Source organism: Ammodytes marinus, assembly GCF_949987685.1.
Source record: "Ammodytes marinus genome assembly, chromosome: 21".
In the NCBI taxonomy this organism is placed as follows: domain Eukaryota; kingdom Metazoa; phylum Chordata; class Actinopteri; order Uranoscopiformes; family Ammodytidae; genus Ammodytes; species Ammodytes marinus.
Genome location: NC_137225.1, coordinates 7,110,381 through 7,127,420, shown reverse-complemented (window position 1 = coordinate 7,127,420; position 17,040 = coordinate 7,110,381). Strand labels below are relative to the sequence as shown.

Here is a 17,040-nt window from a genome sequence, read left to right as displayed (position 1 = left end):
TGTGTCTGCTGTGGAGTTAATCATTTCAATAGTGTACCGGCCCTGCGACAATGCAACAAAAAGATACACCAAACCAGCTTACAGGCCTTACAGATGACTGCCTATCATGCAACATTGCATCAGGCTTCCATCAAAATCTCATTCCGCAGATAATGCTGAGAAAATGGGATTTTGGACGGCTAAAAATAAACAAGGCAGTATATGGGTAGGATGTGGGAATTGGGTTAATCCGGCACTGAAAAATGGTGATTGTTTGAAATGTGATTACTGTTATTAAAATACACAGACAGGGGAGCGAAGTAAGCCAGAGGGGGGGATTCTAGCTCTGTTCCAAGCATGTCAATCATATGTGAGGAGCAGCAGTGTAGGGTCAGGGGGTCAGTTATGACCTCAGGTAATGGGGAAGTCGAGCACCGGTGGGAGGCAGCGTGCATGTCTACATGTGTGTGAGTTACCCTGCAGTAGGGGGTACAACATCTGGAAGCAGTGAGCCTAGGCTGGTGGCTGCTGTGAGGGTTACCGCAGTGGGAGGTCAACCCCCCTACTATGCCTGTCCTCACCATTTCTCCTCCATACTCCCCACTGTCCACCATCCTGCTCCCACAATGCCAGGCGGCACCATGACTGAGTCTTGTTAGCTGCGGACAGATGGGCTTTCACACGGAACCATTCTCTGAGACAGGAAAGGCCCCCCGTGAAAGGGCTCTGTTGTGTGGAAGTGTGTCCCAGGGAGGGAGAGGAAAGGGGGCCGAACGGAGGAAGAGGAGGCCTAACTAAGTTCTCCACACCTCCTGTTGGAGAACTTCAGAAACCGCAGACGATTGGTACCCTCCTGTCGGCCGTCTAATGGCTCATGGAAGGCCACATAGTTGATAATGCTGCTCACGCTTTATCTCTATCCTCAGTCCCTGTTACTTAGGATAAGAAAGCCCCTTTAGAAGTTTAAGGATAAGAGGCCTCTTCCTCAGGTCTAGACTGAGACTGATCAATATCTCAGATAAAACTTAAAAGGTGGAATGCTGCTGTAAGCCTCTTAACATCTCAGAAGAAATATTACAGTAGTGTTTCCTTTCGTATCTCTTTACCCCATCTTGCATCCTTACTTTGCATTTGATTTGTCTTTTCTTGTCTAGGTTTAATTAGTCTGTACAAAGACACATTTGCAATTGGTAAGTTAGCATCTTTGTGAGTTCCAGGCACACTTGATGAGAACATATCAAATCAGAGTGACAACTGGATGAGTTTCCATTAACATGAACTGGAACAAATAGTGGCTAAGGCCTACCTGAAGCATCACATTGAGCTAATGCTGTTCCTTGAAAACATATACAGAATAGCATTTAAAAAATGTATAATGGGTCATTTGTTTTGGTTATTTTTCACAAATAGGTTTCACTTAGATAGAGGTAATTGCCATTGTTTTACAGACATTTTAAATCATCCCAAACCACTATTGACTTCGTAAAATGTTCCCCATATGCCAGGCTGATCCTCTGAACCTTTGCAATGCTTGACTCATGAGATGTATATCCATCTCCATGATCTCATCACCAAATATTTTAAAAGGCTGTGAACCTCTTTTTCCCAGTGAAGAATTCATATTGTGTGTTAATTTTTCTAGGACGTGTAGGTGTCCTAAGTTCATTTAAGACTGCAAGATGCCAGATGATTCCCAAGTTCATTTAATTTTCCCCCTCAATGTGTTTCCCACAGAATACAGGCCAAGATGCGGGAGCTCCGGGAGAGGCAGTCCAAGGAGAGGGAATATGCCGAGATCCAAGACGTTGTGAGCCGGACCTTCAGCTCAGATGAGGAGCACCCCTACGCCGGCATCGGATCGTTGACCTCCTCGTTGGATAGCAGCAGCACGGAGCCTTACAGCCACCACTACCACCATCTCCCTCACAGTCCCCAGAGCCCTCCTCTGCCCCCCATCCCTCCAGACAACGCTCCCCCCCTGGAGGCTCTGTATGCCCAGGTCAACAAGCCACGCAATGGACGCCCTGCAGCTGTAGACAGGTAGGGGAGGCACGCAATTAGAATAACATTTTGCAGACGATGCAATACTGTTTTGACCTAACATCCACAACACTCGAGGATCAACGGTGTGCTTTGTAACTCTGTACCCTTTCTAACTCATTCAAATGATACTAACTCGCTCTGTGCCCTGTACAAATCTCAGTTGTTCACACTTCATATATAATACATAAGCAGTGGTATGATTGTGTTTGTTCACTTGTCATGGGACAAGATTGACATGACACATGGCACACAGAAAAAAAAACAATACATTTCACACTGTGTTTTAGCGCTGCCTTGTCCACAAGGTATTGCCCCCCGTGCAAAGCAGGCAGAATCTACCGGCAAGATACGATAACAGGAGCCTGACAGTCATTCTCCATGTGTTCTAATTTAATATTGGCTTGCCTTTTTTTTCATTATCCTTGGATCACATGTAATCCTCCCCGGCCTGCCATTCCGCTGTTTCAGACACAGTCACACATACTGTGAGTTCAGCTTGTGTGTCGCTGGGAGGTTGTACGGCTTATAACCTCCATGTCAACACAAATATATCTAATGTACCATGCATAACTTTAGTTTCATATCCCAAAAAGGCCCCTGTAAAGTTATCACATGTTTTTATTGATGATTTATTTTTTCCCGGTAATTAGCTTTTATGAAAAAGATATTTTCCATAGTTTCTTGTAGGTGTTGTGGGTGACTACTTACTTACTGCTTACTTCTTAGAAAATCCCTATACATGGAGTACAACTTTACAACTTACTCACTTAACAAGGCCTATCATACAATGCTGCATCCTAAATGTGATACTTGTGCGTATATATAATGTTGTTCTACTGTTGCGTTGGAGGTGTTATGAGGCCTACAGATTCACATGTCATATCCAGTAGTGAGAAGTCAGGAGATGTTCTATTCCCATGGTGTCCCAGAACCTTTCAGGATGTTATTAATGGATCGGATAATACCTCCTCTCCTGTGATTGGCAGCTGTCACTTGGGGGCTCGTGACCTTTCACTGCTAGGCTCACGGAGGGTGGGGTGGGTGTGTGTTATTGTGTGGTGTGACCAAGACAGAGTGCCACTGTTTAAGTGTGTGTGCGTGTTTGTGTGTGTGTGTGTGTGTGTGTGTGTGTGTGTGTGTGTGTGTGTGTGTGTGTGCGTGTGCGTGTGCGTGTGTGTGTGTGTGTGTGTGTGTTTGGAAGAGCATTTCCAGAAGTAGAACGTCTATTCTGTAACACCTTCCCTTGACAGTCAGAGTAGATATGACAAGGTTATCTGCTCTCTCTCTGATAGCCCTGGCTAAATCCATGTGCCAATACATCTGACGCTTAGCGGAAGACCACCGATCCATATTTTCTAAACTGAAGGCTACCTCCACATGTATAGCCTTGTTTTGTCTTAGCAACTATCCCAGTGATAACTGTTTCACTTCTGAAGCATGAGTTGATAATTAGCCGGGAAGCTAGTTGAAAAAAGTAGACACTGCAATGCTTGACTGGTGTTCAATGAGCCTTTGTAATCAGACGCCAGGCTCTATGATGTCGCTCAGTGATAGACGTGATGCTATTGATTCTCGGTGGGGATATCAATACGCTCTGTGGAGGGATACAGTATGAAAGCCTTAACATAACACAGCGCTGTGTGTGAGTGATTAGGCTCTTTTTTATCTCATTCTTTGCCAGAGGGAATATTAATAGCAATCTGCTTAGTGATTCTAAAAGATAAATAAAGAGTGATGCTTTGCTATTTAGATATGCTTTTTTATGTTACAAATTGATATGATACATTTTTACATTGTAAAATAAATGCATCATTAGTCTCTGAAATTCCTCATTTTCAAAACATAAACAACATAAAAGTTACCTGTCTTATCTTCTCCTTTCTTCTCTTCTTTAAGCTGTTTTTTTTCTCTCCACGAGTTTATTTCAACTTAAACAGCTTAGTGTCACATGTTAATTATAAACACAAGCTCATATTTAGTTTGGGGTCTGAGCCTCTGAGCCTTGAGTATTGGTAGCACAGTATGGAGTTGTATTTGCAGCGATGGGATTAGCTGTTGTGATTTGATTTGAAATATGCGCCGCATGTGTTTGAACACTGCATTTTTGTTTTGCACCTCCAGCTGCTTTGCATATCTTGTGCATGCCAGCCCCGGCTCCATGCCTGTAATATTTGTCTTGCTGCCTTTGAGATATAATATGCACTGGTTCTTATTTAGCTCAGGGGCTTTCTATTTACGATTTGCAAAAGAAAGGGAGCTGGAAAACCCCATTCAGACTGCAGACTCCTGTCACTTGCCTATCATAACAAACAGTCATTTGCTTTTATAAATGAAGCTTAATGGAACTTTTCATTGACAAATTAATAAAGTGCAAACACAGAGAAATATGCAATCATTTCTGACTCTTCCAGGAGAGCTAAATCGTTAGCCTCATAGCATAATTCCCTAAATCATATTTACTCTACTCTACTTTTACTCTACATCTACTCTATTCTACATCTACTCTACTCTACATCTACTTTACCCTACTCTATAACTCTTAAAATATGACTTAGGCAACTATGCTATTAGGCTAACGAAAAGTATATGTAGAGTAGAGTAGATGTAGAATAGAGTAGATATAAAGTAAAAGTAGAGTAAAGTAAATATGATTTAGGCAATTTTGCTATGAGGCTAACGTAATTACATTATGTACTTTTGTTTTGCCATTTAGAGCAAACATTTCTTCACTTTCTTAATCTCGCCACTATCCTGATATTTTGGAGGTAGACAGAGATAACACAAATTTGCTATTTGAAGGGTCAGGAAAAATAAATTGAGTGTGCTTAGTCCAGGAAAGGCTGCTCATACCTGGCTGTCAGTCAGTCTTCAGTATGAACGAGAAAAAACAAGTAGCGTTTAACCCTGACCCAGATACTGTTACAGCTTCTGAGGTTGAGCCCGGGAGTAGCACACTCTGATCAAAGGGCAAGTTAAGGGTCCTTTCTTACAGGGATATTTGTTATTTTTATAGTAGAGTTAAGTTCCATGGTCAGACATCTAAGAGCTATAGCCAGCACCTTGTAACACACCTGAATGAACCTCAGCACAGCACGCATGCAAAACAAAGAAATACATATAAGTCACATTGCTTTTAACTGATTTATTATGATTGTCAATGGTATTCTGTCTAGCTGGCTGTTTGTGTAGCACTACACAATTTGAGCATACAACAACGTTCCATACGTTTAAGTTGAGATTCAGGCTTTTTTATAACATGCAGGAAAGATACAGTTTTGACATTTTTCTTTTTGTTTTAATTTTGTAAAACACACTTAAAATACAAACAAAGTAAACCCCACTGCTCTGTTGTTGGCAAGCTGCCGCCGTCTCCTACCACATAGTAAATAACATTATATGGGGATATTACCATGGTGAAAGGCATATCCTCATTATCACATGCCCTCCAGAAGCAAGGCACACATCTTACCTTGAAAACTTGGTTCCAGGGACCAAGTAAAAGCTGACATCCTTCCTTAAATGTTTTGGTTTTCGCTGAGAACAACCCACCAAATGCAGACAGAGTGAGTGTGCTGGATAATGACTACAGTCTAACTAAGTGAGTATCTCACATCTAACAAACACGTTGGCAAACATTCACATAGCTGAAAAGACATGAAACAATGCAGGTCTTCAGTTTGTACACCACTCATTACTGTTAAAACGCAGCATTTGAGTCAAAAATAATATGTTTTTTTAGCACTTTTGTTGATGTGGGGATCAAAATGGGATCCAGATGCCTGCAATTTATATTCATTTGTTGTTGCATCTTGGACTCATTGTATGCTTAATTTGTTTCTACACATGTGCATTTATTTTTATGCCATAATGTCTGCATCCACCCATGACTTGCCAATGCTTTCAAAGCTGCTGTCCTGTTTATCCACAACAGTTAATAAAGTAGAGGCTACAGCTGGATAAATAGCCCGGGTATATCCCCCTCTCGCACTCTCTCTGATAGACCTCTGGTTAATGGAGGCCTAATGGGAAGGTCACTGTGACTGTAAAGCTGGAATGAGTCAGACCTGAGCCTATAAACCTTTCGGAGATACATGGACCCCCTGGTTCCAAAGACTCTGCTCTTTCTGCCGTATCGAGTTTTACTGTTCCTCTATGGCATGAGGGGTACAGACACCAGCTCATTTGACAGTTTATTGCCAGCGTTATGAGAGCTGGCAGCGACCAGCAGTGCTTTGACAATGTTGTCAGACTCAGTAAAAAGTGAAGGGCAACCAATAGAAAGCCAGCATTTATTCACGGACAGTTTTGTCAAAACATTATATAAAAGAAAAACGTAAATATCATTTTTCACCCTAAAACCTGTCGCATGAAATCTGCCACCATTACCCACAAGTGAGTCAGACGTACGGACCTTTTTTTCAGTTGTTTTGTTTTACCTTGTAAAAAAAAAAAAAAGGTAGGCCTCGAAAATGGCATGACCTCATTTCTCGACAGGCGGCTGACAAGTCAACCCCTCTCCGTCTTGCGGAGGGACCCTGGTGGGGGTTTTGGGTTGAACGGTGAATAAAATGCAGAGTTTTTGAGAATGACAAGCTTGACAGGTGCCAGGCTCGATTGGGGATTTGTGGGAAGCGAGGGAGCGTGAAACAAAGCATCACCTTTTTTTGGAAAACGGCAACTTGATTGACTGCTGCTCCCATTACACAGTGGAGTTTATAAAGCTCCGCAGAGCATGGGCGAGGTAGAGTCGGAGAGGAAGAGGTGGTGGGCGGAAACCATATGGAGGAGCTCACACGGTTCAGCGGTGCAAAGACCTTCAAGTCCTCTGCAACTCCAGCTAGGCAGGCAGGCAGGCAGGCAGGGAGGTAGGTAGGTAGGGAGGGAAGGAGGCAGGGAGGGAGGCAAGGAAGGAGGGAGGGATGGATGGAGGCAGGGAGGGAGGAAGGGAGGGAGGGAGGGAGGGAGGGAGGGAGGGAGGGAGGGAGGGATGGATGGATGGATGGAGGCAGGTAGGGAGGGAGGGAGGGAGAGAGGGAGGGAGCGAGGGAGGGAGGGAAGGAGGCAGGGAGGGAGGGTGGGAGGGAGGGAGGGATGGATGGATGGAGGCAGGGAGGGAGGGAGGAAGGGAGGCAAGGAGGGAGGGAGGGAGGGATGGATGGAGGCAGGGAGGGAGGGAGGGACGGAGGGAGGCAAGGAGGGACGTAGGGAGCGAGGTAGGAAGGGAGGCAGGGAGGGAGGCAGGGAGGGAGGAAGGGAGGGAGAGAAGAAGGCAGGGAGGGAGGGAGGGAAGGGAGACAGGGAGGGAGAGAGGCAGGGAGGGATGGAGAGAGAGAGTGAGGGAGGGAGGCAGGGAGGGAGGCAGCAGAGAGAGACAAAGAACCCAAAGATCCTCACTTTAAAGAACTGTGGGGTTTTCCCCTTCCACACTAAGATTCAGTCACAACCTCCACTTTGCATGGTCTGTAAATTGGATTAGGAGGAAGCTAATGCATTTTCTGAAGCTGATAAAAAGGTCAGGCTTTTCATCTGGGGGAGAAGGTTTGTGAGGATGTCTCCCCCACGCTCTCACCACCTCGCCACTCTGAGGCTTCAAGACCTGTAAAGTGGGAGATACACTTCACACCTCAGATGAAGGGTCTGCTCAGCTGTCCATTGTTGTTGAAGGCCAGACTCTGCTGGCAAAATTGGTCAATTATGAGATTTTTGGGATAGTTTGCTTCCGTAACATGTCCTCTATCGTACAGGTATAAATAAAAAGTCTAAAATGTACATTAGATGTTTAATTGACTAAACCTTGTCTATTCAATTGTTATAGTAAATGTTTTTTTAATGCAAGTAACCAAACCGGCATAGTCTCATGATATCTATAAGTGAAGTATGTTACCCTATTGACCTATTGACTAACCTTAAAATCCACCAGTCCCTGTTCAGAGCCAAATGCTAGTGGAGCCTTTACCCTCCGGATGATCATTACTAAGAACAATTCATGTTGTCTTGTTTCTTATCAACCCTATCACGTTTTTTTTCGGAAGAGAAACGATTCCAGTAGCATTTCAACAGGGACACACTATACTGTATACTCATTCAGTTTCATTATGTGCTGTACTGTTTGAATGGACCATTGCACGACTAACATGCAGAAAGGATAGTAAGGTCTTACAAAGAAATATGTTCCACTTCAATCAGATGATATCGCTATGCCAATCTGAAGTAATTGCTTTTTTTTTTAAATTAATTCCTATTGTTTGCTGTCTTCTTATTTGTCTTGTCTGTAATTAACTTTGCAACAATTAACAATCAGTGCCTGTGATTTGTATTGTGACTATGTTTTCATTTAGACGCAATCATAGTGAGATTAACAACTTTCTGACGGCAACATCTGTAGCTTTGATTAAATTATAGCTCTCAATAATTCACTGGTAAACAAATGAATCTTTTACGACCCCTTCATCTGCGTTAAGACTCTCATAACAGCTCGTAAGTCCCTAATAACGTCCTCGAGGGAGTCAAATTGATACCAGCATCAAGAAAACAGTTTGCTTTTAATGTGACACATACATTAGCGGCGACTAATTACATTTTACTTACTCATTGGGTATCTCTGTTATTCCAGAGTATATCCAGTTCCTTCACCTCCTGTCTGCTGCCAGGCTGAATAAGACTTAGAGTCAACACTGACTCGACCATGGTTTTATGTCCCAGGGTTACAGCAGCTTGTGTTTTGGCACTTGCCTTTTGTTTTGTCTCTGACATCCGCCAGCGCTTTTTTCCATTACTGTCCTTGTGTGGGTGTGAAATTAGTGTCACGGTGAATGTGGATAGAAGTGCCTTTTCTCTCGGTTCTAATTGAGAATCGAAAGGAGACACTGAGGTGATGTGGAAAGAGTTTATCTGAAATGTTAGCTCCTGTTGAGGTAGCTAGTGGTGTAATGAATAGGGCTGTATATACATCCATGTGTGTCACACTATTTCCACTAAAATAAGTAAAGGGATTGTTTTTTTTCATATTTTGTTTAATTTTTTTGTGGGTTGTTGTTAAATGTTCATATTATATTTGTTTAATATCGATCGCAGGCCCCTGAATCAAACTCATATCGCGGCAGACTTTGCGATACCGCCAACTATGGTATTGTTGTCCAATGAATCAATCTAATATTGTAGGGGTGATAAAACCATATCTACTACGGCTAAACTTGTACAGATGATGTGTCTGTGTTCCCACAGCTTTGGAAAAGCCTTATGTACTGCAAACCCTGTAGATAACGGCTGCAGAATGAGGGTGAGAGTGCATTACACAGAAAACATTCCCACACTGACTTTTGCCCTTTTCCTCCCAGCCCATTTTTTTTCTCTCTGCTGCGGCGGTAGTGCAAGAGCCTAATGCACCAAAACACACATCAGCCTTATCGCCAAGGGTTTTTATACAGATGGCAACGTGTATCTTCCAGGCAAAGCAAGTGAATTATATTTCTGGTCTGTTTTCATTTATTTATTTATTTATTTTTCTTTATCTATCTTGCCGCTTTCGGAGAGAGAGAGAGAGAGAGAGAGAGAGAGAGAGAGAGAGAGAGAGAGAGAGAGAGAGAGAGAGAGAGAGAGAGAGAGAGAGAGAGAGAGAGAGAGAGAGAGAGAGAGAGAGAGAGAGAGAGAGAGAGAGAGAGAGAGAGAGAGAGAGGGCCCCTTTGGGATGGATGTGATGAGATGGAGCGTAGAGAAGGCAATTTATCCTCCGTTTGTACCATTACGTTCATTTAAGAAAGCAAACAGCCTAAAAGCAGATTGAGAAAGGGAGGGAGAGAGAGAGACAGAGTGAAAGAGGGAGAGAGAAATATAGACCTTAACTCTACATCAAGTGGGATCAGGCTGATTATGGCTGTGCATATATACAGTATGTATTTGATCAACGTCCCTCAAATGGGAAGCCTTGAAGACATGCCTACTGAACCTAATGATTTTCCAACACAAGATGAAAGGAAAAGGGGGGAGCGTTCCATTTATAGGGCAGGCGTTCCCCGAGCAGACAAAATGGGGAAGTAGGGAGATGGTGGGGTAAATAGGGCTTGAGGGGGCTTCCGAAATCCTTGTTTGTTGATCGGCACCAGAGGGCATCTCATCCCGCTGTAATCAGAAGCTGCAAATAGACAGTTAATCCCCCCTCCTCAACCCCCCCCCCCCCCCCACCTCCGCCCCTTAAGGCTACCGACGCCTGACACTGTACCTTGACTGTGTTGCACTGAGGAGGAGATTACCAAAATAAGACAAGCTATTTTTTTTTGTATTTCTTCAATTTAAAATTTGGAAATGTGACGATTTGTTTTGAAAATGTCACAGCGACTTACTGTAATTGGGGAAGCTGAAAGCATACCAAGCAAACATGCCGTCAGCAAACATGAGGCGTACATTCCTTTTGAATTCAGTCATTTACGAATCTTATTTTGATTGAATAACACACACACACACACACACACACACACACACACACACACACACACACACACACACACACACCGGTAGGCTTGTTAGGTCAATTAGAGGTTGAGAAAACTCTTTGCTTTTCACATGATATGGTAGGTAAGGTAACCCAATATCATAAACAAATCACGGGTTTGTCTCTCCGCCAACGTAGACAGCAGCCACTGCTTTCACTGCGGCTAACCCCACTGCCTCCGTAACACAGAGGCTTACACAGTCGCACCAGAAATAGATCTCTGCCGGAGGAATGTGATTGAGAGGCAGGTGACTGCAGAGCATGGGGTTTGTACCGTGAACTGTGGCAGCAAGCAGATGACTCTGATAGCCTCCTCATCCATTCTCACCTTTAGTCTCTCTCTCTCTCTCTCTCTCTCTCTCCCTCTCTCTCTCTCTCTCTCTCTCTCTCTTCAGTTACACCCAGTGTACACACACACATAGACACGAGCGTGACCTCAGATGCTAACTGCTGTATTCTGTCTTCTTTATGTCTGTGCTAACCAGTGAAGTACGGCCAGGGACATCAGTATTTACTGTAAAGTAAATGCTGCTAGAGGTGTTAGGGAGGGTTTAAGGGCTGCCCCATCTCACTCTAAATACAGCTTGTGGTAGACAGACATATCACAAACTATAGATATTGTTGAACAGAATGTGAAACAACTTTTGCAGGCGTTATAAATGAGATGATACAGTAGATAAATCTTCTTACAAACCGCGTGTCAAAACCGCCTCCACACTGATTTTAGACTAAAGAGCTTGTTCAATAACTTGTCACATGTTCTGTCTGCCTGCATGTGTCGAAGGGGGCTGATCCTAATCAATCACAAGATCAGTGCTCTGGCTGTCAGTGGTAAATGCATTAGCCAGATCAGCCAGCAGATTAGTGTACAGTTTACACAGCCTGGAATGCGTCACAAATTCTCTGGAAAACACCAAATACTTGTATTTTTTGTAGGAACCATATACCCGTGCCCATACTGCTTAACTATCCTGTATGAAGGATTAACACACATATCTGCTATTGGAAGTTATGATATCTAAACCAGTGGTTCAGGTAGTGGCTTTTCAACCATTGCCATATAATGGTAAAGTATATTTTGAAAAACATTGTTTGAAAGTGAAGTAAGCGATTTATTTATGTTAATATAAGTCTTGAATCGCTCTTTATTCATACAGTGATCACTTATAAAGTGTGCGCGTTTCATAAAAATAAAAAATAAAATTCTGCTTCATCCACATTCCCTCATTGGGTTAACTGAAATATTTTGATTTGAAATCACCCACTATTGATAACCAATCAGAAGAGAGAACCCTACAAACTGGCACCCTTCTCACTGCTGGTGCACGTGCAGAGCGACAGATGGGTGAATGTGTATGCGCCTACAATAGCGGAGCAGGTAAAAATCCTTCCCAATGCCTGTTTTGATGGTTTTTATCATGTTTTATCACACTTATGGATCTGAGATAACTTGCCGCTTGAAGACTGCAGTGCATTAATGTGGGGACGAGGGAGGGGACTGCTAACTGCAGTCACTGACAGGAAGTTAGCTAAACTGACCATTCCGCTTACTGAACCTTTAACAAAACCTGCTTACCTGTGACAGTAGTGGCAGAACCCTACTCGTTATCGCTGATAGAAAGGGTTAAAATCCACAAGGCCACTTAAGTATTGTACACAGTTGAGACTTCTACTCCCAAAATGTAATACTGACCCAAGTGGTTCCCGCCTCAATTACCAGACTGTGTCCCGAACACTGTTTTTTCTAAGTGGTCACTGGGGTACATCTGTATCAAGAAGTTACTCCACTCTAATCGAAAGCCAGCCAGTGTGTACAGGGGCACATAATTCAATTTACCTCGCTCACATCTGAGCCAGCGAGCTTTGTTCACCCAACACAGAACAACAGCATAATGTAGGTCTCTGTATTTTTTAGAGCAGTATTCATATTTTCCTTTGTCAGACTACTCCGTGGTCGTTCTAATCCCTGTGCCCTTGAGAAAGCTCCCGGCAGCCAATCAGATCTCAGCTACAGCCTGTTGTAATGACAGGGAGCTGAATACTGGGTGAATACTTCTACCACAATCTGCAAATACCATCCAGCGACACATTCCATCTGTCTTAACCCTCACCCTAAAGACTGGGCTCATTTGTCAATCAATGTCCCCAATGACTTCATATAGTTGTTTTATGATTCACTTTTTATAAGAGCTTTTTAAAAATACAAATGTATATCGGGCTCAAGTTGACCCCAGTCAAAATCGACCAATTATGCCCATGCAGTTTGAATAGATGGAAGCATTGAAATAGTGTACGCCATCACCTTTCCTTCTGATGTTTGTGTGAAACTTCTGTTAAGTTTTGGACAAAATGTTTAATTTCAATGTTCTTAAGAATATAGGACATTTTTAAAACTTAGATTCCTGAAAAGTAATACTTTCTGGAATGATATTTTTCCATTCCAATTTAACAGCACATGGCATTGCTGTGCTGATGAATATTTCCTCAGCTATTATAGTGGTGCATGTGACAGCTACTGTATATTGTAAAAAGGAGAAAAATTCCAATTCCAATTCAGGCAAAAAAATCAACTAGAAGAACCCTTCTTTGTAGCGACAGGTGTGTGATTACCAATATTTAAAAAATTAAGAAAATGTTCTTACTTGAGTGTTAAATATCCTTGCCATATCAGCAGAGTGTATAACCTGTGGTCATTCAGTTAACATGGGACTCATTTCCTCACTATTACTCCATCATCCCACACAGGTAGGATAGAATTAAACCAGCATATACCAGGGAAATGCCCAGCGGCTTATCATTCTATGTGTCTCAATCCAATGCAAGCTGTAATGTGGCCCAGACTGGTCTGTAAGGCACCCTCTAGCTAAATAAGACAAGTGCTTCGTTATGTCACGTGAGCAGGACTTGTTTGAGCTCACTGTGGGACCTAATAAAACCCTTTGGGGGTTCACCAGACATTTTCTAATGCCATCAGCATGCCAGTAAAAATGCTCTTAGCCCTTTGCAGCAGGAGTAATGGGCAGCACATTGCCTCGTTGGTCCGGTATAATGGGCCAGTGATGTCATCACGGATCATCATGGGAGCCAAAGGTCTTAGAGCCTGGCCTGTTTTCAAAGGGAATAAAAGAAAGGCATATTCAAGGGAATCACATACGTATCTTTCAGATTCCACTGTATCCTCCAGTGAGTGATGAGGTTTTGTTTTTGCCAGACCAAACGACTGGGGAATTTAATAACCAAAGGCATGTTGATCCACTAAGCCTTATTGAATTGGCTCACTGACTGAAGAAGCTCTTCTTTTCCTCTCTGTTGGCCGTCCCCTATCTTTCGCCAGCCGGAAATTTCACTTTAAATATCATGATTTGTATTAATTTCACTTTCCCTTGAATGTGTTGAATAGTTTTGAATATATGCCAGTGAGTTACAATGCATTCACCAGTTACAAATGCTGTCAGATACTTACTGATTAGCCTCACTACCTTTTAGCAACTTAAAAAGCAAGTACTTTCCAAAATGAATAATAAACATCATCTCATAATGTTTTGTCTATTGCTAAATGGATTTAGGTAAGAACTTAAGTAACTCAAGTTGGCATTTTTTTTTTTTTTTTTTTTTTTAAGATATTTTTTGGGCATTTTTATGCTTTATTGATGTGCAAGAGAGACAGAGGTGAAATGGGGCAGAGAGGGGAGTGACATGCAGAGAACGACCGCGGGTGGGAATCGAACCCGGGTCTGCTGCTGGGCCCGGCCCGGGAGGGGGACGCCTTACCAACTGAGCTAAAGGCGCCCCCAAGTTGGCATTTCTAAGATCTTTTGCATGTCTCAGGTATTGAAACACCTGTGTGATTGTGGCATTTCTCCATTCCACCATCCTTTAGCCCCACAGCCTCTATGGCTGACGGTCTGCAAGTCTCCCAGTGTGACACGTCATCCCTGAAACACTTCTCCACATTTCTCTACCATGATTTAACATAAAGAATAATCCCCCATCCTGTAGTCACAGTAGCTATATGGCTGTCATTAAGGGCCCAGTGCCAGGCAGGCCCGACCTGCATTCGGTTTCATCCGGGATAATGGCCGTGTTTTAGTGGTAGTCAGGGACGTCAATTAAAATCCACACATGGTTTTATGACCTGTTGTCGGAAGTTGTGGTTTAATCATTGCGTTGCAGTAAGGGGGTTGACTAGTAGGTGATAAAGCCAGTTGATTTCAAAGCGGTTTATGGTTTGGTGTTTATGGCTAAGGCTATTGTATTCTTATTTGTATTGTGGTGTGTGTTTGTGTGTGAGCGCACAGTCATGTCCGAGAGCAGATGTGTGTGTGTGTGTGTGTGTGTGGGGTACTATTATTTGGGCTTAGGTCAGTGTCTGCCATGTATTAATAATGTATAAGAATGGACTGAGTTGTGGGGTTTGGAGTTCTGACTGGAAACAATAAGAGATTCCCAGTTGATGAAGCTGTCTATGGCAGCAAGAAAAGTCCTATAGGGAATTTAGTGGAGGTAATGGACATTTTAAATACATGCCTTATGTGTAATTATGGTTTGCAGGTTTGCACCCCCCACAGGGAGATCAGAGGTTAGGACCAGCTGTAAAACAACACTGTGACCAAGTAACAACTCCCTTTAGCTGTGTGAGTAACTGCTTGCTAGGTTTTGAATATTGCATATTTGTAGTGGTTATTGTAGTAGGAACACAATGTTGTTTTGTCTGAGCATATATGGTTAAAATGTGTGGGTTAGATATATTTCTTACTTGTCAGGTAGCCATGGCTTTCTCTTCATACTAGTGTCATTCAAAAATCATCTTACACAACCTTTTCTTGCATTTAAAGATATTCCAAATCTTAGGCATATAGTAGAATCAGCTGCCGTAAAGCAGCGTTTTTTTAAAGGGGCACTCCACTGATATATGATTTGAAGATCAGGGAATGTGTTTTGAAGATACCTTTAAATATGTGTTAAATGTTTTCTAGTTGTTCTGAAGCTTTCTTAAAGGAATACTTCACCCATACGGAACCAGCGTTCTATCATTATAAAATAACTATTATAATATAATGAATGAGGTTTTTCTTCCCTCAGTCTTCCCTTAGTCTTCCCTTGGCCCAGCTGTCCTGTTAATCCTAACCCTTACTGTGATGTCACAAGAAGGAAACTGTAGGGTTAGACAGTGAGACCATAAAACACTCTTTCTGCCTTTTCTCAGGCTAAGATGATCCGATTTCAATTGTTTTTGCACATTTATACTAAATAGGATCTCCAAGTTCAATACACCTTCATATTCCAACCGGTGAAGTAGGCCTTTAAGTTTTAGATCAATGTGCGACAACATAATCTAATCAATACAATTATTGCGATTGTTATTGCAATGTGTAATCAAAATAATTTTGATCAATATCTTATTTCTTTGTTATCGTAGGATTTACATTCATTTATCACTCCGCTAAAAAAAGGCTGACTGCAACAACATCAGGGAATATATAACCCTAACACTACTGATGTCTTGCTTCATGCTGTGTAAAGAGAGCACATCATTCAAAAGGTTCCCATGTGATGACAAGGGAATCTTTCAGTTGTGGGATCATGCATGAACTACGGTTATGGCCATTTGTGTGAATGTGTCTCCATAATCACAGTGAATCTCTCTAGACATGTGTTTCACAGCACAGCCTGATTCATGGCTATAGCGAGGTGCTACAATGTCAAAGCGTATATCACCGGCGGGGACTGGTGGAGCCATTCTTTTCCAAACCGTCTGAGATCATAAAACTGTGAGATGAAGACGGCAGGGATTTTGGTCACGGGCCACGGCACATAAGCACATTTCCTAAAGTAGTTCTCTTTCTGAGTCATTTTCACTACGGCAGGTTTGCTATTAGGATGCTCATTTAGTCGGGGAGAAATTCAAACCTCTATATTATGTCTGCAGCCACTTTGCCATAGTTTTTTTTTCAGCATCTGACAAAACACTCTCTCTTAAAACATGTATGTTCTTGAGTGTGACATTTGAGATAATTGAACTAAAATGTATATTATTAGCTTGTATCAGTAATACTGTACTCTCTGAACGTGCTGTGTGATTTCCATCTCGTACAAGGCTCGGGCAAGAAGTAGAACACTATAAATTGCCACAGCACCAACCCAGATGCACAAGTGATTTATAAAAATGTCTGAGTGTGTTTGTCTCTTGAAAATTATATGTAAGGACAAGTGGACAAGATGGTAGAGTGTAAGGCCAGCAGAGATAAAGACAGTGATGGAAGGGAGTTTTTATTTTATTGTGCGCCTCGAGGATAACGTTGAAACGTGGAGATTAAAACAACCTTTATTCTTAAAGGTGAAATAAAATGTTGAGAATAAGATGAAATACAATGTGGAGATTAAATGCCACTTACAGACTGCGTTACTGCTGGAAAGATTTGACGGTTACTATGAACTTCTGGTAACAATAACTAAATAATGTATTAAAACACTAACGATGATTCTTTGATACAAGCTCCATTTTTTACAGAAACCAAACGTTGTCTCAG

At 42.4% G+C, this 17,040-nt stretch overlaps 1 protein-coding gene across 2 annotated transcripts in view; it reads left to right on the top strand.

The window, feature by feature from the left end:
• LOC307267538 (partitioning defective 3 homolog) overlaps positions 1 to 17,040 on the top strand; it is a 381,172-nt gene that overhangs the window by 293,339 nt on the left and 70,793 nt on the right. For both annotated transcript variants that reach the window (XM_080049880.1, XM_080049879.1), the window contains exon 21: positions 1,714 to 2,019. In XM_080049880.1, the coding sequence (XP_079906006.1) occupies positions 1,714 to 2,019 (306 nt within the window). The remainder of the gene's footprint in view (positions 1 to 1,713; positions 2,020 to 17,040) is intronic.